We start from the raw sequence: 21,116 nt of genomic DNA on the forward strand, positions 1-21,116 counted from the left end.
TCATACCAAAGACACCAAGATTCATGATACTCATCCAGACTTGGAAGCCCATTAAAATACTTGTTTTAATGTGTCAGTGTTTTGAAGTCTGCTGCTTAAATTCATGGGCAGTCTTCAACAGAGCAAAACTACATTTTTCTTTTCTGGTTGTAAAGATAATGTCAACAGAGGTGTGTTCTTAGGTCCTCCTGGAGGACAGAGGAAGGGATGGCCTGGGTGGGGAAGGCATAATACAGATCAGAAGCACATAAAATTCTTATTTCACCTTTGCAAGTACATTTCAACCCTGACAACTCTAGACCACTATCCTCACTCAGTTCTGCCAGTATATTCCAATGTTGCCTATTTAAGTAGTAAGCTGTGCATTGTCGTCTCCTCCAAATGCTGTCTGCTTTAGCTTCTCATTTCTCCATTGTTCAGGCTTAATTTTCCTTTTTTTTTTTTTTTTTAACTGCTAAAAGTTTTCCTGCTTCTGCACTTGCCATCTCACACCTCTCTCTTTTCACCATTAGTCCCAACCTTACACTTTCACTTACAGCATCACAAATAGCTTGAAGACCCACGCTGGTACTGTTTCAAGTCTCAACCAGCAGAGACAGAAAAGTGCTTTTCTTTATTGAAGACCTCCACTCATAACAGCAGTCAGTCCTGTTTAGATCATGAAGGACTTGGAAGCTCTCAATCTTCCACTTCGAAGAGGACAGTCAATTAGAGACTTCCCAAAGAGAAGAGGATCTATGTTACACTACTTCTGCTCTGTTTTCCAGATTGCTTTATAAGGAGGTATCCAGCATACAGACTAGCACCTTCTATGTTTGATATCAGAGTATATAAAGAGAAAGCCAATAATGGGCTACATTTTAGGTAGTGTTGCTACTCCTACAGGAAATGTGAAATCAAACATTCCCTGGAAGTGCTACTCAGATGATTCATAATCTGCTTTCCTGTAGCCCTTCTGAAGGCTGGCCATGAGCTCAAGGTTACTGCTGCAGATCTATTAGGAGAGGCACTGAACAACAAGGGTTTGAATGCTTTCTTTTCTTGACATCAACCACCACTGCATATAGCAAGTGTGTAAACGTTCCTGGGATCCCTCTGCTGTTAGTAAGGCCAGAGTTTTGTTAATGCCCCCCTAGAGACACACGATTAAGCGTATATTTATTAAAATACTCTATTGGGAAACTCTTCTTTATTATTTTCCCAATCACAATCTGAACTATCAAGACCAAGTTCAAATACTGTAACTTACACAGTTAGTATCATTTCCCGGGCCCTTCAAAACCTCTCTCTTTCTATACACGCATACGCTCCTGCCCCAACACTCATATTTGCCACCACTGCCTTGTTTTTCTTTCATGACTCATCACCTCCTCACTGCTGTGGAAATTGTCTTCCAGGTTTCATACATAGTATATAAAAGGGTTTTGAAAAAATGAAAAGGAAAAAACATCAGGGCAGTGAAAAGAGCCCCACCTTTCAGGAGAAAGAGAGGAGACGGCTCTGCAATTTTTTCTGCTGGGAAGGCAATGCTCTGAGCTGGTCGTTGTCATCATCTAGTCGGTTTGTGTTTCTTTCCTGTCTGACCAGCCCCCAGCTGAGGGCACGCTGCGTGTGTTACATTTCATCTTCAGGCTTTATGCTTGTTATGGGTAACCGATCACATCTGGGGCCCCAGGCCCAGTCCTTTTCAGCCTTACATGACAAGGATTTATCTGATCAAAGCCTGTACCTTTGCACCCAAGGACAGGTCAGGTGAAGGCTGGACGCTGCTGTGGTCTAAATGCTGCATAGCCTAGTGCATCGTGCAACCAACAGCCTTCGAGCCACCACGAGGAACTGCCAACATGGGAAGATTCCAGCCCCATCGAGATCTCCTCAATTCCCAGTAAAACTGCCACTTTCATGTTGAACAAATAATCCTGACAAGGCATTTTGGTTATGATTTCATGTAGTCTTTTGCTTATTTCAACCTTTACCTGTCTCTCCTGCCTGTTTCTCATACCAGGCCTACTGTAAACTTAAGATCACACTAAAGGACGTAGACAGTGTAATTCAAATTTTAACTGCTAATTTATCATTAGAATGTTGTTAGTTGTGATGTGGTGGAATGAGATAGCAAGCTGTGCCTGCTGAAATGTCTTATCATTTCATGGATGCCAGTCACCACTTGGGAGTTCAGTTCACTCCGTTCCCAGCACACCAAGAAACTGCCTACAATAAGAATGTTTGTACAGTTAGCAGGAAAAATATCTGCAATGATAAAGAAGTGGGTAAATTTATGTAGGGTGTTGGGCCTTCTAGGCTGGGCAGCAAAGAGTAGGCCAACTCTGTATAGCCCAAGTTAAAATGGGCTATACATTCAACTTCAGTGCATTTCCCCACAGTTGAGCCACTCATCCTTCCCACTTTGCTCCATTGTATGTTTGGAAGTTGTTAATTTTAATTGTCTCTTTTTGCACTTTGTCCCCATGCAGATAGCCCACTGGACATCAGGTCCTGTTCTCTATCACAGTCATATTTGCACAGTAAGAAGCATCCGTCTCTGCCGGGAGACGTGCTTCTCATTCCAAACAGCTCCGATATGTGTTGCCGTGAGCTCCTGAACTCTCTGACATAAGATTTATTGAAGGTTTCGACATCTTCATAAGCAATGCTATATTGGACACTCAATCCATAGTGATATTTTGGGACACATGAGAAGATGATGAGACTTCTCTTTTCTGCAGTGAGAGGAACAAGTGTGAACACTGGTTAAGCTCATGCCACTTCTTTGCGCACTCACAGTTTCTTCCTGGCTTCTGCCTGGAAATTGTTTCACAGGTGGCTTGATTGGTATTTACTCCTACTTCTGTCGGGCTGAGGGCATAGACTTCTCAAATTCTCCTGTTGGGCAGGCAGAATATGACGATGTGACAAGAGCTACAGATGTGGGCTTTTTGTGGCGACTTTTCCAGACTTAGTCATAGACTCTGGTGATGAGCAAGTCTGCCGTGTATGACGTTGCACTTATTCCTCAAACACTTTAGTTTTGCTTTGTTGGCTCCTTCAGGAGACACAAGAATCATTCAACCAGTCGTCCTTGCAGTCATACAAATTTTCATTGTAGATGACATTCTAAGGTAACAGCTACTGTGCTGGGAGGGTTCATATATTCCCTAAATCAGGTCTCCAGGGACATTCGCAACCCCTCTGTCCTGTTACTAGTGCTCTTAGCATGGTAAGGGAGCACTCTGTCCAAATTGCTGATACAATTTGGTGCCACAAATGAATAAGAATAATGTGGCTTTTCCTTGAATCAGATATTTCTCCCGTTGCATGCATCTGACAAGTTGGTTTTTTTTAGTTTAGTTTAAATTGTTTGAGCCTAGGCAAACATGCATCTTGGCTGAGTTTCCCAGGGCTATTAGAGCTGGTCACTTGGCTTTATGTACTTCAGGACAAGGATTCCGCCTATTTGCTTAATTTCTTCCATTGCTTTAAAAATATAGCTGGGGGTTTTTTTTATCTTTTTTTTTTTTCCTTCAGTAAGTGCTCCGTAAAGCTCTGCTGGAGGGAGTGACACAAGCAGTTTACTTCTTGGGGTAACTTATCCAGAACATGTTACTTGTTTTCTTTCCAAAACATTAATTTTTTTTTGCAGCTTTGCTACAGAAAAGCCAAAATCGCACGCATGCTCTTCCAGTAGCACTTGGGGTTTTTTTAGATCTACTGAGGGAATAATTTGTCACTGTTTTAGTAAGTTTTACTGTAAATAAATACATCCATCGATCACAACATATTTCTCAGTAATTGCTGTATTTCCAGATATTTGAACCTTTATACTTTTCCTTGGTATTGCAGTTTGGCTTTCCCTTGGTAGAGTGATAGTTAGGCCATTGCCTAGTTTAAATTTGGCTTGGCAAGTTTGCTGTCCTCTCTTGCACAGTGCTGAGCACATCTTCACACATTCAGCTGCTGCCAAATTGTACGTTTGGTGCTTTGTTTCCTGTTTGTACACAGAGTGTTTTTTCTGAGGCTACTACTGAATTAATTTTTTGCTTATCTGCACTATGGTGATACCAGATATGACCAAAATTTTGTTTTCTGAGTTGCTGCTGACTCTATTTAAAAAAAAAAAAAGTTTTCTTTCATTTTCTTCTCTGCGTACCTATTCTGGCTGCAATTACTGTGCTTAGCTAGTAAAAGAACATTTCTGAATTTGCATTTCTTATTTCCAACATGTGGGACTGGAGAGATTGCATCAAGTCTGAGTTTTTGCTCATCACTGTAGTTCTGTGCTTCTGCATTTATTTTTCCTTGTATACTCAGGACTCCCTTGTGCTATTTGCTGAAGTATCTCTGTACTCCCATACAGAGCCACAACTGGAAGCCTGATATTAAAAGCTAAAGGCAGGGTGCGTTGTGAAAAAGTAAGCATGGGAAATGTTCTACTGGATGACACTTTCCCTTCACCAATATTTTCATAAGTCTTCATAAGATAAAGCATCAGACAAGGTAATTTTTCAACCTCAATGCACTATGACAATGTACAAAGCAAAGTAATCCCAGAGATTAAATGTGTTGGTGCAGTGATCTCCGGAAGACATTTCTGTACTTAGAACCATGTACTAAGATTTTCTTTGCCTCAAAAAAACAAACAAAACCTCAAAAGAAAACAAATCCCATAAGCTGAAAAACCACAACACAGTTTCAAAACAAATACCCTATACCACTGATTCTAGGTGAGCAACAAAACCCTGAAGTTTCTTCTTATTTTTCTGTAAGACATAAGGCAAGGTTTTTAAACAAAATTAACATCTTACACTAAAATCTTAAATTTATATTTAAACCCCTTAAATATGTGATCTGGTCACACCAGAGTTGACCTCACAGCATTTCCTTGTAACTTTTGAATGTGTGAGCTGCTGCATCAGCTTCATACACCTCAGCTTCATATACCCACAAAGAGCAAAGTGCTCACCACCGTAGCATTGAAATGCTAGGAACTCTCTTAAAATTTGATTATTTCTAGTCTGAGCTGGCTCTTCTCTCTGGGCTAAACTCCTCATGATTTTCACGTACTTACCTCTTCATTACTCCTCCTCTTCTTGTTTGTTAAATTTTGTCACTATGAGAAGATCTGTGCAGTGTTCAACAACATGAGCTGGAAAGAGTTCAAAGAACTAATCTGCGAGAAACCATTCACAGGTTGGAAAGAATCTTACTTAAAAATAAAGACACCGAGAACAAAGAGGAGCTCAAGATTGGAGCACCTCTGATAAGGCACAATGAATTCCAATAGGGCAGAATCTATTGTTAGAAAAAGAATATGACAAGAAACAAATTATTTCCTATTTGAAAGATAAATAGTTCTGTCTTAGAAATCAGTAACAATGAAGAAATCTTGTTTAACTAACCTCATTTTCAGAGGCAAATTTCAAAGAAGTTTTTGGGGAACCAACTGACGAGTACTTCTGTGTGAACACGCTCAAGAATAATACTATGTCCGAACAGATACAAATATATCACTAGCATGAAGCTATCTTCTTTCCTGTAAGGCCAGAAGGAGTATCAGCTTTATTATTTGCATTTCAGACTTATTTTCCAAACCTTGCTTTTGTCAAGTTCCCTATCATCTCTCACTTCTGATGCTTTTCCCTTAATCACTTTCATTTCAGCCTGACTCAGTGTAACAAACATAAAAAAGAAGTCTCATTGCATATCAAACTTCTGCTCTTATTCTCCTATTTATGACAATTTTTTTAACGTCACTCCATATGAACTAATTACTCAATGCCTGAAATAGAGCAATTCTGGGCTACAAACAATAGATACGCATAGTCTCATTTGGCCCCTACAAGAAACGCCGTAAACGGGACAGGAATCTAACGTGAGAGACGTTGTGAAGAGTGAATCAGTAGGTGATTCTTCATTACACTAAGTGACTGGCTTCCTTAAAACACTGCACCAAGGTTCAAAACGGTTTGGTTTTTATGTATGTGTGACTCTGGATTTTACAGACCAGATCTGCATGGCATCACTTAAGCATCTGCAGGATTTCAAGGCTAGTCATCTGTTTGTTCTAAAACCAGGAGAACCAAGTCCCAGTGCATTTCATTCATCCCTTGCAAAATCACCTAAAAATGTCCCGATACGTAATATCTTTCATTCATTGTATAACAATGACATCAATGATTAAAAAAAAAGGGTAAGATGATCGTGAATGGTAATCTGGACAAAGGACTATTCTGTTTAGTAAGCATTCAGATGGCGATGCGTCCTTCAGCGGAGGGACTAACGGAGTCCCTGTCCTCTATGAGGCCTCTTTACAGGAAACTTGAAACAGTATTTTAGCAACTCTGGCTTGAACTGGCCAATAAATTTGAAAGGGGAAGGAAGGAAAATAATCATAAACACATAGACATCATAGTTTCCTCAGGCTTGTCCCACTTAGAAACTAGATTAAATACGCCCCAACCTAAATACAACTTAAACAAAGGTGTATCTTAAAAAGATGGTTTCAACAAGGAATGTAACAGCATAGGGCTGGAATGGACAAATCATCATCTAGCTCACGATCAAGCATGCCTAGACCAAGATTTTTTTCTGTCCATCACCTTAGTTCTCCTTTACTACAAACTAAGCTGGTTACCTCTTGTCCTGTCACCAGTGGATGTGGAGAACCACTAACCATTGTTTATATCAATTCCTTTTGTAAAAACCATTATTTACCCCACCCAAAGAGTCTTTCCTTCTACATAATGGTCCCATTGCTCTCCATCTTGTAAGCTATGGCTTCCAAACCTTCTAGAAGTGCTGTTCACTCCTCTTGGGATACCCCTAACTACCTACAACTTCAACATACAGCATTGGCTAAGGCTGAACGTGGTCAAGTGAAGAACAAATTATTTCCTGCATCTTTTATGCATCTCCCAAGTTACTACATCCCAGAACAGGAAACCTACAGAAAACATTACCTTTGCCTGAAATTCATCTTCCTGAGTCTTCATTATTGGTGACTTTCTTTGTCCCAACCTATTTCTCACTGCTTCAAGTAAATATCAGGATTTTTCCTTGGGTTTGGGAGCTTGCAATTAGTGACATCTTTGATGAAAGTCTTTTTCAGTGAGAAGACAAAGGGGACTCCCATCATTTTTAGAAACTCTATCAGTTAATCTAAAAATTACTGGCAATAAAGGAAAAACCTGAGCTGAATATATGATACAACCCCTGAAAAATAGGGTGAAAAATTCCCCACAAACTGTCTTTACCTACAAACCAAAATCTTTGCATTGTGCTTGATGGCACCACAGGGGTTTTCTTTACTGCTCGATCAGTTGATCCCTGTTTCCTTGCCAGCTTGTTGAACACGAACAATGCCCAAACATCAAGAATCTGTCAGCTCCCTACTGGCACCTCCTGGGGTGAAGATGACCCAGGGTAGGGAGCATAACAGAAGCAGACAGCTGGCAGGAACAAGAGCTCCTTTAGCCCAGACCATACTATGCAAATCTTTTACTGCAAATTAAGGTCTTATTTCTCATTCTGTAAACACTGGATGCAGAGAATTTAAACCATAAGCTGCGCGCCTGGCAGAGCAGAATGAATAGTATCCAGGCCACGTTAAGAAGGGTGCCAGTGCTTTAAAGGCATTCACGGCGACAGCCACATGCCCTAAGAAATGTTCCTGTGCCCAGCATTTCCAATGAGCTTTAGGCTTCCAGATGCACCCAAGTGGATGTGTAACAGGGATGTGGACAGACTTAAGGTCATCTGAGTATGGCCCAACCTGCCTCTGAAGTGTGTATCTAGTTTATTTATGTGGTAAAAAGAGGCTATGAAAGAGAATGGTGAAGGGAGAATCAGTGCAGGAGCTGGGAGAAGGAAGCAAGGAGACACAGAAGGGGAATAACAAGTCTATCACCTGGATGATGACACTCCTGTCAGCTCACAAAGGTGGCTGGAGGTAAGACACACCTAACTGCTCCATAACAGGTTTGGCTTCCTCTCCCTGTAACACTATATGCTTCCTTGTCCTCCCTGCAGAGCAGAGCCCTGCCTGCTGGGGAAATCACTATTTATTTTCCACGCTGTCCCTCCCATGGTTGATACAATTGTCCGAGTGCTGTTCCTGGGCAGGCCTGCAGCGGCTCAAGCAGAACGGTGAAGCTGCTCCAAAACCTCTGTCCCAGTCTTCAGGGACTGCTCATTTCCCATTGCACCCCGTGCCCCACTCAGCAGCTCCTCCTGCCTCACTTCCTAGTTCAGCACTGGGAGGCAGGGCTGACTCCTCCAGCAGCATCCCACTACTGACACAATTCCCGATATCCTCATCAGCTGCGGATGGTTAATCACTTTGCAGAACTCCAAGACCTTCAGTGAACCCAAGCAGTTCTAGCACTAGGCAGATGCTGTGGTTTTATACCACTGCTGCTGTTGTTTTGTAGGGAAGTAAACATAAAAATGCAAATCAAACCTAGCTAGCTAAATGGGTCACTTGAGTGCAAGACAAAAGGGATTTGTTTGCAAAAGAAACTACTGCAACAGCCTCAGAAAGCAGAGCTTATTTCTGGGGAGGATGAACCCCACCCCTTTCTCAATCCAAGCAATTTAATGAGGGTTGGAGAAATTACTTGAGTAAAATTAGAGATCACAAGATCACCCACACAAGTAGTTTGTTCAAATTGGGGAACCAGCAGTGGTAAGGGAGCAGAGTACAGTGCAGGACTGAGACCCAGGAAGGATTTGGAGAAGTTGGGGAACCAGTTCTCCAGCATCTGCTGTCAATATTGCCCATAGGCAGGAAGGCTCTGGCAGAGCTGAAGCATCACAGAAAATTAAGCACCTGCCACTGCCACTCCAGCACACTCCTGGTCTCATCCAGCCTGTGCTCCAAAACGCACCACATCAGTTTGGTGATTAACCGGTAAATTCAATCGATGATTAAATTAACATCAGTGTAAACATATTGGATGGTCAAGCTCTTCACATGTGTGCTTATCACGGTCAAATTCTCTGATAGTAAGGGAAGTTTCTCAGTGAACTTACATAGACACCATTTAACATAAAAAGGTATTGCTGTGGCCACTTATCCAGAGTCAGACTTTGGAGTGTAATATCCCAAAGAACAGAATTTGCTAAAGGTACAAGCTGTACTTGGCCTCAGAGGAAGCAAAAACCCCAGCATTCAGTGTAGTACTGACCAGTAGCTTAGCCCAAGAGCATACTCATGGCACATGACAGTTGGGCACTGCTGAGAAAGGCTCTCCTCACACTCACTTGACACGTACGAAGGACAGCCAATACTGACACGGCTAACACACGTGTCCACTGCGAAGGGTCTGCCTTGCTTCCTCCATGCAGACAGCTAACGGAAGAAAGGTTCTTCCACAAAGAGAACCCCGCGCTGCTTATTCAGAGGGCTTTTTCATCATTCTAACAACAGGGCCTTGAAGTGTAACCCTTTTACCACGAGAATTATAAAAGTGAAGTTACATCCCCTTTTTTCATCTGTTTTGTTCTCAGTGTGTGCATCTGCCTCATCCCTACTTCCATCACTGAAGCAGTATCAGTAAACATCTCCCATGGTGAGACCACAAGACACTGAGGAACACAAGTGAGCCTTTGATCTCACCACTTTCTTCCAGAATCAGCGCACTGTTCACTTTTATGAGCAAGGGTGTCTGCATTTGCATATATGTATGCGACCACAAGCATACATATAGGCCTCAAGCTTCTCCTTGAATGCAGCCAACCTCTGAATGCAGCATAAGGATCTGCCAGTGGGAAGTGTCTGTACTACACGCTCTGGGTCGAGATCTGTCTCATTATCTATTAGTGTGCTTAATCATCTGTTTTACAGAACTATTCCACTCTCAGCGTCTACTCTGTTTTTCTGTCTTCCTTCAACACCATTTAGTGAACCCAAGCCAGCTGTCCAAGAACTCTTCTTGCTCCTTTACACCTTGAACAAAGCACACGGTTACAAAGCAAGATAGCTATATGCAGATCCATCACCCAATACAATGGAGAGGCATAGTTCTCTTTGTGTATGAAATCTGCTTCTCACTGAAATCCATTCTGATGAAGAAATCTTTACACAAGAGTGAAGAAAAAAAAAAAACCACGCTGAAAGATGACCCTTATTTTAGTTAAATGATCCAATTAAAGCCTGTTTTCTTTATTTCCGGGCAGAGAAAACCAGTAGCATTTATCTGAGACACAGACAAATGCAGGCAATCTTAGTTTTGCCGATACTTAAAATGATCAAGAAAGGACTGACAGCACCTCTAACACTCCCTTTTCTCTCCATAACAATCCTTTCGGAAGCAAGAATGTTAGCATTTGAAAACTGAGATTAACACTTCAGAAAAATAGGTATCTGATACAAGAGGAGAGAGCAAGTGCACAGAATTCCCATTGCGCGGATTAAAACCACAAGATATGATTATTCTGCCAGCTCCTGAAAAAAAGAAAAAACCCAACCTGTACTACGTAAAATAGCCAGCAGTGTTTCCTATCAAAGTGCAGAACAGCACCTTCCAGTCCTTTTGACCTGAGCTGAGGCTTGCATGCCCTAGTATTTCTGACAAACAAGGAACGAGACAAGCTGAAAAGCAGGTTGATCCCTATCACAAATGATTAAAAAAAAAAAAAAAGAAATTACACTAGCAGGTATCCGTGATCTTCAGGCCGATTGCTGACCCAGCAAACACAGTCTAGGTAGAAGCACATAAAAAAAAAAAAAAAAAAAGCACAAAACAAAAAACAGCCGTGAGATAAAAATGTGTACTTCTGTGTAATTCTCATCAACAGTATCTCATAGAATCCTTGCCATCACACTTATTCATTTTGTCAGGATTTACTTCTTCGAAGACATATTTCTTCTAGTAAGCATGGAGCAAGGAAATGAGAGGAGTTAAGGCCTCAGAATTAAGCAATTTAGTCTTGTAACATTGTTTTCTAGATTAGATGTGCCACCCAGTCTGCCTAGAGTCACAGTGATTTAGAAGAAATATGTGCACAAGTTGTGAGCCAATTAGAAATTATAGTGTTCTGCTCCAAATGATGAGCAGGAGAAAATGTGAAGTTAACAGGTGACACAGAATATAATTAAAAAAAAAAAAAAAAAAATCTTTGTTTCTGGTGACATTTCGCTGAAAACAGAGAACAATCTAGACATTGGCTTTTCTTTCCCCAAGAAAAATTAACTTCAGACCATTCCCTCACCCTCCATCAGATTCACGCAACATGGGAAATTTCTGAGCTTTTTTTTATTATTATTTCATTTAAACAACAGGTTTGGGGCAAGACGAGAAAAGAGAGCAGCACCTTTTAAAAAAACCCTGTTGTGTGCTACATAGGATAAATAGGTGAGCTTTAAAAAAAGTTCAGTTTATATATGTACATATACACACATACACTAAACCAAATTAAAACAAAAAAAACCTTGAAGAGTTGTTTTCAACACAAGAGAGGAAAGCCTTATTTCACAGCAAGCAAAAGGACCACAAGTTAAGATCAGAGTGCACAACCACATGTAGTGCAGATACCAAACTAGCCTGGGTCCTGGAAGGAGTGCAGCTAAAGCGGCACAAAGCTCCGCTTGGGCCAACTTATCCCGCTCCTTGGCAAAAGCGAGCGCAGAATCTGTGTTCAGGATGGTGTGCTGTGCAGGCACTCCCACAGCCAGCTGCTCTGCCTGCATCAGTTTTGTCAGAAGCCACAAAAAGTAGCAAACTAGTGAGAATAAGAGACCCAAAGCAAAGCTACAGGACTGATTTAGCTGCAGTCTTTCCATAACAGAGGTTTCCGAGTTCTCCCGTATCTCCTGGGTGCTCTTTGTAGGTACTGCCTGCTTGAGTCACAAAGCAGACAGCTCCTGATTATTTATTATTTGTGCACTGAGGTTCCCATTCCTGCATACCTGCATCTTTGCTTTCCCTATTTCTCTTCTGTCCCACACCACCACTCCTATGTCCTCCAGGCTGACAGGGTAATAAAATTAGGAAGGGGCATGTACATCTAACCAAGGGGATATTCAACAACCAAATGAAGCTTAAAAAATAATGGTAATTATTAAAAAAAAAAACCAATTTAAAAACCTGTTCAAGTTCTGCAGACTTCTGGCAGAGTTTGCTCATTTAGCCCAGAGGTCTTTGTCTTTACAGCCTGCAGACTAAATTGCCTCTGGCAAGAAGCCATGCAGTACAAGGTAAAATTCTGACTAAAAGAAAAAAGTAGTAAGAGCTGGGGGGAGAAGAAGCTCTAACATGGAAACTCAGTACTTCGGTACCAGCACTTATGCTACACGGTACGCCTTCAAGAGAGTGAACTCCTTTCTGTTGGTGCGAGCCGCCCAGATGAAAAGAGCAGCTGCCATAAACTGTAAAGGTGCCGAGACACAGGCTAGGCAGAAGGACCAGCCGAATTCGCCTCTCACATCATCAGGCAGGGGCAGCTTCTTATGGAGCAGCTCAATCCCAGCTACATAGCAGCCAACCAGACCCAGCGTACAAAGCCCTGGGGAAAGAAGCAGTAAAGCATAGTGAGCTCACCATTGAAGTGCTCTGGCTGTCACTGAAGAAGCCTCTGGAGGAGGCAGAGTAAGTGATGGATGCCGGGGGACTTACCTGCTAGGAAATGGAGGACTCCAGTGGCAATGGCCGGGTAAAGGCTGCGGCAGGCACAAGCACAGAGGCCAATCAGAGCCCCAAAGCACATGAGGCCGAGGCTGACAAAGGGCAGGAGAAACTGCAATCGCCAGAGATCTGCACATAAGAAAAACACACAAGACAAGTTTGTTGAAGATGTGCTAGAAACTGATCTTCTTCCACCATCTTATATTTCTTTCTACCCATACTGCTTCTTCTTCGTCAGACATTCTACATTCATAGCTAAAAAGGACCAAAGACTCCACAAAAGTAGGAATAACTTCATTTGTTAACTCCCGAATTCCTGTATGGCATTCATGGGCAAAACCTTCGCTAACACATCTAAGTTTTCCTTTTAAACTGTTGACCTACTGCCTGCACTACTGTTAAAAAAACCAAAAAAACAAAAAAAATCAATAAATGCAGAGCAAGATACAGATGCTTTCCTCACTAATGACTATATTTGAGAAATATTTTTAATCCTACTTATTTACCTGCCAGAAGTGAAAGATACTTACAAGTCCGATTAAAATCCGTGCCACTATTGTGATTTCCAGGCTCTATGTACTTCTCCATAAACTGATCAGAGAGGGAAAAACTGATGCAGTTTGTAGTCATATCAGTTTCTGGGGGAAAAAAGAAAGTTACCATTAGGTGTCTTCCCCTATCCTCTTTCAATTCCTCTTTTCCCAACCATTTGAGCTGGGAAGCTCCTCAGAGCTCCATTTGAGAGAAAAAAATTACATCTCAAAACAGATCTGTAGGATGTCCCATCATAATGTCGCTAGCATAACACAGTTACTACGGTGAGGGACAACACTCAAACACGTAGAATCTTCAGGCTTACCTGGGTTATCCAGAGAACTGTGCCATAATTGACAGACTGGGAAAGAAAGGTGGCATATGATGCTCAACCATGTTGTTACATATTCTTGTACTCAAGAGTTCCTTAACTAAGCTGTGCTTATCTCCATGTGCAGAATGTAGTATCATACTAACACTTCATTCAAAAATGGGATAGAAAGGACTATTTAAAGAAAATATTTGCTTCTTTACACTTTCTCCCCTTTTACACCTCAGTTAGATTTTGCTTTGAGAATACTACTGAGCAGAGATGGTTTAAATGTTTTCCAAAATAAGTATTTTCATTAAAGGGGAAGGGAAAAAAAAAAAAAAGAAAAAAAAAGAAAAAAGTATTTAATGTACTGTTTTTTCTCCAGAAAAAGTATTTGAAAGTACATTTTTAAGACAGTTCAAAACAAAGGGCTTCATGCACACAATATATGTCCAAAACCTACTTTGAAACAATTACAATAATTACTCACCACACTTTTTTATCTCTCAACCACTACAAAAAAGAATACAAATATTTCATTCTATATCCAGCACTATGATACAAGGAGTCCAAAATGTGCTGGTACACAGTGGGGCATTTGTGACATGCAAGCAAAATTAATGACTAGCTAAAAGCAGAGAGTGCTCCCTTGATAAAGTAGCATCTTTGTTCAGTTGCTGGATCCCAGGACCTCTCCTAAAAAGACAGTGACTTGCAGAGCAACTATAACTGTATCCCCAGTTGGAGAGGAGATGCAAAAGAAAATCAAGTTATACCAGACTAAATTTAGATCAAGTATCACATGTCAAATCCACAGTCTGTAGTACTGACAGCCACAGACCATTTTGCCTCTTGTCTCTTTAAAAATTTAGACTGGCTTTATTAAAAATGGAATACACATAAGCTAGAAATAAGCCTTCTGGAGGAATGAAGTGGAATGACTATGTTGTGAGGAAGTTAGCAAGTACCACCCCAGGCAAGGTAGGGAAGTGTTAATTGCTCCAGAGGTACCTGGTGGGCTGTACCAGTGAGGGTTTTTGGGTATGGTGATACACCTCCGCCACAATCCAACTGTGCCGTTGCACCGGAAGAGCGCATCTGTGTAGGTCTTCTCGTCTGCTTCTTCGCTGACAAATTCCTCCCAGATGGTCCTACCAGCTTCACTAACATTCTCAGCTGGGGACAGGGTGTGGTACTCGTACCAAAAGTCAGTGCCAATGGAAGCTGCCATGTAGATGGTGGAGATGAGGCTGAGAACACAGGCAATTACCAGCGCGGTAGCGAAACGGTTATCCATCATTGCGCCCTTGCAGCTGTAAGGAAAAAGAGGGCCAAGTGAGTAACTCCTCTGACAGTAAATGCAAAGTTATCCTAGCAGTGTCAAACTCGTGACATCATTCCTCTTACGCAATGTCCCCTCAGGATATGCATGTCTTCCTTTTCCAAGATGCTGGAACCAAAGGAACACTGAAGAAGCCTACAGCACTAGTAGTACTACCACTCAGCATCCACTGGATCTGCGAGTTCAAGGCATGGATATTGCCCTTCTCCCAGCCATGCTGCGCTAGCTCTCTGAGACAGCAACCGACAGAGCAACAGCAACTCTGTTCCCAAAGCAGATGGCACAGCTCACTTCCAATTGTGATCCTGATTGTAGGGAACTGCAGAGAATCCATCCACAGCGCCCAGGCAGAAGACTTATCTTTCCTTAAGAGATTACCAAGGGTAGAAGTTATTTTTAGCCTGCCATCCCGTATGGCTTTCACAGCTTGTGTTTACAGCAAAGAGAAGAACCATAAGCATGCCAAAAAAACTTTTCCAGACTGCTCGCAATGGGCAGCCATGCCAAAGCGCTGGAATGCCTTCAGGGAAGCAGAAAGATATTTGTATCTAGGCACTAGAGGCAGAACACGAAGGAAGCACTGAAAGACAAATTTGGAAATTAGGATAAGTGCTGCAATAATGCCACAATACATACAGTGTTGTTTCTGAAGAGTTAAAACAATGCAGAGGTGATGCCCTCTTCCATGGAATCAAGATGACAAGAGCTTCCAAACCTGAAATGTCTTAATACACTAGCACGTGCACGTTGCTCTGGCTCCCTGTATTAGGCGTCACTCGTGCCCTCCTCTGCAGGGTCACACTCACAAATGGCACAAATTCAGGGTCAAAGGGGGCATGGGAAAATACAAATACCACATATGCTTATGACAGTACCGTAACTTTAACGAGTAATTGATTGCTAATATGTAGAATGTTTTGTGGATAGTGCAATACGTCAACGGGCTCTCAGATGCTTGTTGTGCTCATGCGCTTTCTGTGCTTGATTAAATTTATGGATTACGATGAATCAGGCTTGATGCACTTGCCAAAAAAAAAAAAAAAAAAAATTGAGCTTAACTCAGCAGCTAGAGCTAGTCTGGTGACACAAGCTACTATCTAATCAGCTCTTGTCTATTGCTTGTTCTACCTCCCTTCTCCCACATACTTTGATCAAAATATTTTGGTCTAGCTTCTTTGCAACTGAATGACCCACAACTGGAAACAGCAAATGCCTTAAAACACAACATTCACAAGGAAAAACATGAGTGCTCAATTCAGACCTGCCAGTAAGAAATTCTGTACTATGAAACAAGGTGCAAATTAAAGCAGGGAGTTTCAAAGGCATTGACAGGGCTGACAAGGAGAGATGATGTGTACCCATATGCTTAATTTCCATATTCCAAAAGGGATATTACAGAGAGTATGCCTCATTTAACTGCATCATTAGCACCAAGCAAGAATAGAACTGATTTTTTTTTTTTTTGTGAACTAACAAGCAGCACCCGTTTAAAATACTGCAAAGTTTGCATACCACAATTGTACTTAAATAACAATCCACAAGCTGTGAACTTTTATAAGCTAGGACAAATATTGAGAGGGAGAAAACATTGTATCTGGCCTTATTTATCTAGAAGACAGAATCAAATCCAGACCTGAAAGGAAATACTCTTTACAGTGTTTAATTCTTGGTTATGAACTTCCATTCTTCAATACTCCAGCATCTAGCTCAAGGTACACAGGACAACGGATGCGCAGAATAGCGAGAGAGCAAGTTGCTGGATAGAATCGACCTCACTATTCATCCCCACCGAGTTCAGAGGGATCCTCTCCCCTTCACAAACTTCTCACAAAGCAAACAGGGCAAGTGGCATCTCCAGGGCCAAAGCTGCGTTGCCTGGCTCCCGCCCAGCTGAGCTCAGAGCTGAGATGATCCTCTGGGAACTCACTCAGAGCAAGCAGCAGAACAGGCTGGTGAGCAAGCTGGTCTGGATTTTCCACTATACTGCAGTCACACGCACTGCAAGACGAGCCCTCGGCAACAGACTCCTCTCTTTAGAAAAGGCTCTCTCTGGAAGGATGAGCCACAAGAACCTACAAGCTCAGAGTAGCGTTTGCTGAAAAAGAACGTAAGCAGGACATTGATTCCTGGGCCATTAGTTTCCTGCCATTGCCTTTTAATATAAATGCTTACAATAACAAAGTCCAATCAACTCTGTACCTAACATACAGAAAGAAAGCAACTGGCTTAAAAATCTGACTATCCGATACAACATCCCTGCTGCCAGGTGCAGAACACTGGTGCTGGAAATATGTCTATCCGAGTGTCATTAAAATGCAACTGCACACTTCGTGCCAGCCTTCTGTGCGTTGGCATACTTAGCAGAGTTGATATCAGCTGGCAGCCAACAGCAGTTCACAAGCAAAATGAAGGGTTAAACATCAAACAGTAAATTAAAGCACTGTCCAGTGTTCATTAACCACTCAGTAAAAGGAACATGGCCATCTACTGATGTTCAATCCTTGTAATGTACAGCTCTAGGGATAGACAGAAAGGAGCTGAGGTCGCTACAGTACCCAAAATCTAGTGGGCATTTGTCCCAGAAAGAACACACATGTATTTTCAGTATGGACAAGACAGTGCCCAGGCAAGAGCATACCCCCAATTCCTTCTAAGAAAGGTATCCTCCATGCTTCTGCCCAACACTTCAACTACTTACAGAGAAGATGAAGAACTCTACAACATTTTAGGTAAGTTTTGAACTAGAAGCTCTTCCTGCCACAGTGTAGTAGACTTGACTACCTTGCCCATTCACTGTGTATATCCAATGTGTTACAGTAGACACATGCCCACTTAAATGAGGCGTCCCTTGCTCTGTTAAACGGAGAATCATCCTTCCAGCCCCAAGCAGACCTCAATGGGAGTAGCAAGCATAGTCAGTAAGAAACAGTTACCAGAGAAGACCACGAAGAAAGACACTGCATGTTTATGAGATTATGCCACACTTTGCAAAAGGTTCTATGCAGAACAATATGTAGGAGGTGCCTTAGAAGAAGCTTATTTACCAAAAAATAACATTACGACTACCAAAGATGACATTAATTGTAAACTCATAAAGACTGATAATAGAAATACTTTGTTTTTATAGGCTGTCAGCAAGAGCCTTCATTGTTTTTACAAAAGGTCTGCTCATATGGCACTGCCAGCACATTTTATTCTAACAGTAGAAGCTATTTCAAACAAGTTATGGCCCAAACTAAGCTATGCAATGAACATAAGGCAACACAAGGCAGTAGTAAACAGGCACTCAAGCAGAAGTGCTTCACGGGATACTGTAATTATACTCATTTCTGAAAGAAGTGAGACACGTAAAAATATCAAAGCACCAGCTCATAAAAGAGAAGGCAAAGGCCAAACTAGGAGCAACATTCAAAGGAATTACTAGATACAGGCACTTCATAGAAGAGGAAAAAAAGAGCAAATCAGTAGAGTTGAAAAAAAAAGAACAGCACAAAAGCAAGTATTTTGGCAAAAAAAAAAAACAAAACTGTAGGACTGGAGAATGGATAAGCATTTTAAGAAGTTACTGTACCATGGCAGAAGAGAATACAAAAATATGCATATTTTTATCTCCGTACAGCAATCACATCCTTCAGCCAACAGCCAGCCACCACATTTAAGAATCTCCTTTTACCTGATATCACAAAAGAGTAAGGCTGCATTTGCTGGCAGAAAACATGCTTGCAATCTGTCTGCTCTTTGGGAAAGTAGAACAGGCAGAAGGCCTAAAAGATGATGTAAATGTGGGTAGAGGGCTGGCCACACTACCTAACAGGATCCTCCTTTTAACGCTCAGGACAACGGAGGGTCAGGAAAAGAATGCTACCAAACGCTTTTTTACCTTCAGAGGTCCTCAGAGTCTCTCAGGACACACAGCTCCAATGATTCCAGGTCACTTCAGAGACACAGCGCTGTGTGTGTCTCATAAGGGGAGAGCATGAACTGCAAACTTCCTATCTGCCCTAACTGTTCCATTCATTCCGTTTGTTCAACACCAACAGTTCACAAAAAGTGACCTAGAAACAGAAAGCAAACCAGACAGCTTGCGACCGTAATTTCATTTGGAAATTATTTAGCAGAAATCTCCCAGTGCTACTCATTAAGCAAAGAACGTTTAAAAGTAAGGGGAGGGGAAAAAAATGACCGCAGGGTCCCTCAGGCCAGCAGCCCCCCTGCCGCACCAGTGCCGATCCGGCACAGGGGCAGACGGGCAGCGCCGGGCTGAGCGACCGTACGAACGGCTCTCGGCCCCCGCAAACGCGCAGCCCCGCAGCCGGTCGCCCGCCCGGGCCGCGCTCTGGCACCGGCAGCGGCACCGGCCCCGTCCACAGCCGCCCAAGCGGTACCGACACGCTGCCGGGACCCCTCCCCCCCGCCGCCACGACGAGGCACTGGCCAGGCCGCCCGCCCGCCCCCCCTTCGCCCCAGCCTCTCAGGCGACAGCCCTGCGACGGGTCATCAACCACCCGGCGGGGCCGCCGACAGGCAGAAACCCCAGGAGAGCGCCTCAACCCCCCCCCAACCCTCTGCCCCCTCCCACCCTCAGCAACCGCCCCCTTCAACGGTCGCAACTGGCCCGGCCTGACGCGGCGCCACACCCGCCGCCCATCGCCGCCTCGCACCCCCGGCCCGGCCCCACCGCACCGCTTCCGCCCCGCGGTGCCCACGGCCAAGGCTGGGCAGCGCCCCGCCGCGCAGGGGGCCCTGGGGGATGTAGTCCTCTCACCCTCTTCCGGAACATTACGGCGCGTCGGCCGAATAGCACCACGGGAGATGTAGTCCTCCACGTCTCCCCACCCCCGCCGCGGTGCTGGCTGGGAGTTGTAGTCCCCGCCGCCTCTGGGGCGTTGCCTCTCGACGCCCATTGACTTGCCCTGGGCCCCGCCGCTGACACAGGCCCGACTCGGCTCAAACAGCGGCGGCCCAGCCCTGCACCTCCACACCTCAGCTCCCACCGCCCTCGTCCGGTGCGAGGTGCAGCGCTGATTAACGACTAAAGTGCACACCTGCAGGACACGGGCACTTGGGATGGATCTGGAGTCATGGTCCCCACGTCTTGCACCTGCTGTAACAGCCACAAGTTTTTACAGAAATACCAAAAAACTCTGCAAACTCTTCCTTCAGCAATTTAAATGACCTGGTCATGAGGCTCACTTTTCTGTCTTTTTTGATTGATTGCTTGTAAAAATGGTGTCATGATATCCTGACTGAATAACTTGGGGAAAACACCAAGTCAGGCAAAAAGACCCTGGCTCCATGCCCCAAACTGGACATTTCCCCCCATCCCTGGAACACATACACACGCAAACTACAAGAGGAGTGGTTAAAAACTCCCCTGCTGTGAGTCCACCACATCTAGCTGTGATTTTACCAACCTCCAAACTAGCAAACAAATACTCGGAAAGAACAGAGTAACAACCAAGGTTTGCACGTCTGAGGACTTCTGGGGAGTGATTCCCTCCAATTCCTCTCCCAGAGCAGCCAGGAAGCATTTTTGCAGTGAGGCAACAAGCTAGGATGGCAAAGGTGAAAGCAGTGATGTAAGAAACTTCTCTGACTTGGTGCGACAAAATATTTTTATTTTAAAAAATAATTAGAAACTATTTTTAATTAAGAAAAGCACTGCCTGTATGTCCCACCTTTCCAGATCATGGAACCGTCTCACCAATCTAACTGTCTGCAAGGATGTATTTTGGGGTCTGACTGAGATTTATGCAAAATATTTAACATCTTTATTGATGGCCTGGAAGAAAGCAGAGTATCGCTGATAAACCTCACAGATGACACAAGGCCTGAGGGAAGGGTAAATAATGAAATGGAGACAGCACTGGTACGGGATGACCTGATGATTTGGCGGCCGGGGGCAAGCAAACATGCATTTCAATAAGGTCATGGATGAGCTCATTCATTTAAGAGCAAAGAGTGGAGGCTATATTTAGTCGACATAAAGTTTTAACCTGAGAAGCACAAAATAAATAAGGGTTATGATGGATTATCAACTGCCAAGATGGTGCTGTAGCCAAAAAGCCCCCAACTTTCCTGCAATCTCAGATGTATAAACAGAGAAATCAAGGAGGAAAAAAGTTGTATCACATCTAGATTTACTGCTAGCTGCTGAAAGAGCATGTCTAGTTTTGATGTGTTGATCAAGAGAAACCTCAAAAGGGAAATGAAAATCACTGAGCAATCAGAAAACCTCTCTCAGTGAAATATATCACAGAAGGTCAGTCAATTTAATTTATTGAAAAGAGAGCTAAGGAGTTGCAAG

The 21,116-nt window shown here is 43.0% G+C and overlaps 1 protein-coding gene across 3 annotated transcripts; it reads right to left on the minus strand.

Annotated features, from left to right (window-relative positions):
• CLDND1 (claudin domain containing 1) lies at positions 1–19,539 on the minus strand. Of its 3 annotated transcripts, none has more exons than XM_086761256.1 (6): positions 19,447–19,539; positions 18,690–18,864; positions 14,479–14,780; positions 13,151–13,258; positions 12,612–12,749; positions 1–2,720 (listed from the first exon to the last, which is right to left on the minus strand). In XM_086761256.1, the coding sequence occupies exons 3-6, from the start codon at positions 14,765–14,767 to the stop codon at positions 2,440–2,442; spliced, it is 816 nt and encodes a 271-aa protein (XP_086617382.1). In that variant the 5' UTR covers positions 14,768–14,780; positions 18,690–18,864; positions 19,447–19,539; the 3' UTR covers positions 1–2,439. The 3 variants fall into 3 exon arrangements, with proteins under 3 accessions (XP_086617382.1, XP_086617390.1, XP_086617400.1); XM_086761264.1 differs by having other exon boundaries at positions 19,389–19,452; XM_086761274.1 differs by lacking the exon at positions 1–2,720 and adding an exon at positions 11,234–12,501.
• Between the last annotated feature and the right edge of the window lie 1,577 nt (positions 19,540–21,116).

This window comes from Chlamydotis macqueenii, chromosome 1 (genome assembly GCF_036417535.1).
Source record: "Chlamydotis macqueenii isolate bChlMac1 chromosome 1, bChlMac1.mat, whole genome shotgun sequence".
NCBI lineage: Eukaryota > Metazoa > Chordata > Aves > Otidiformes > Otididae > Chlamydotis > Chlamydotis macqueenii.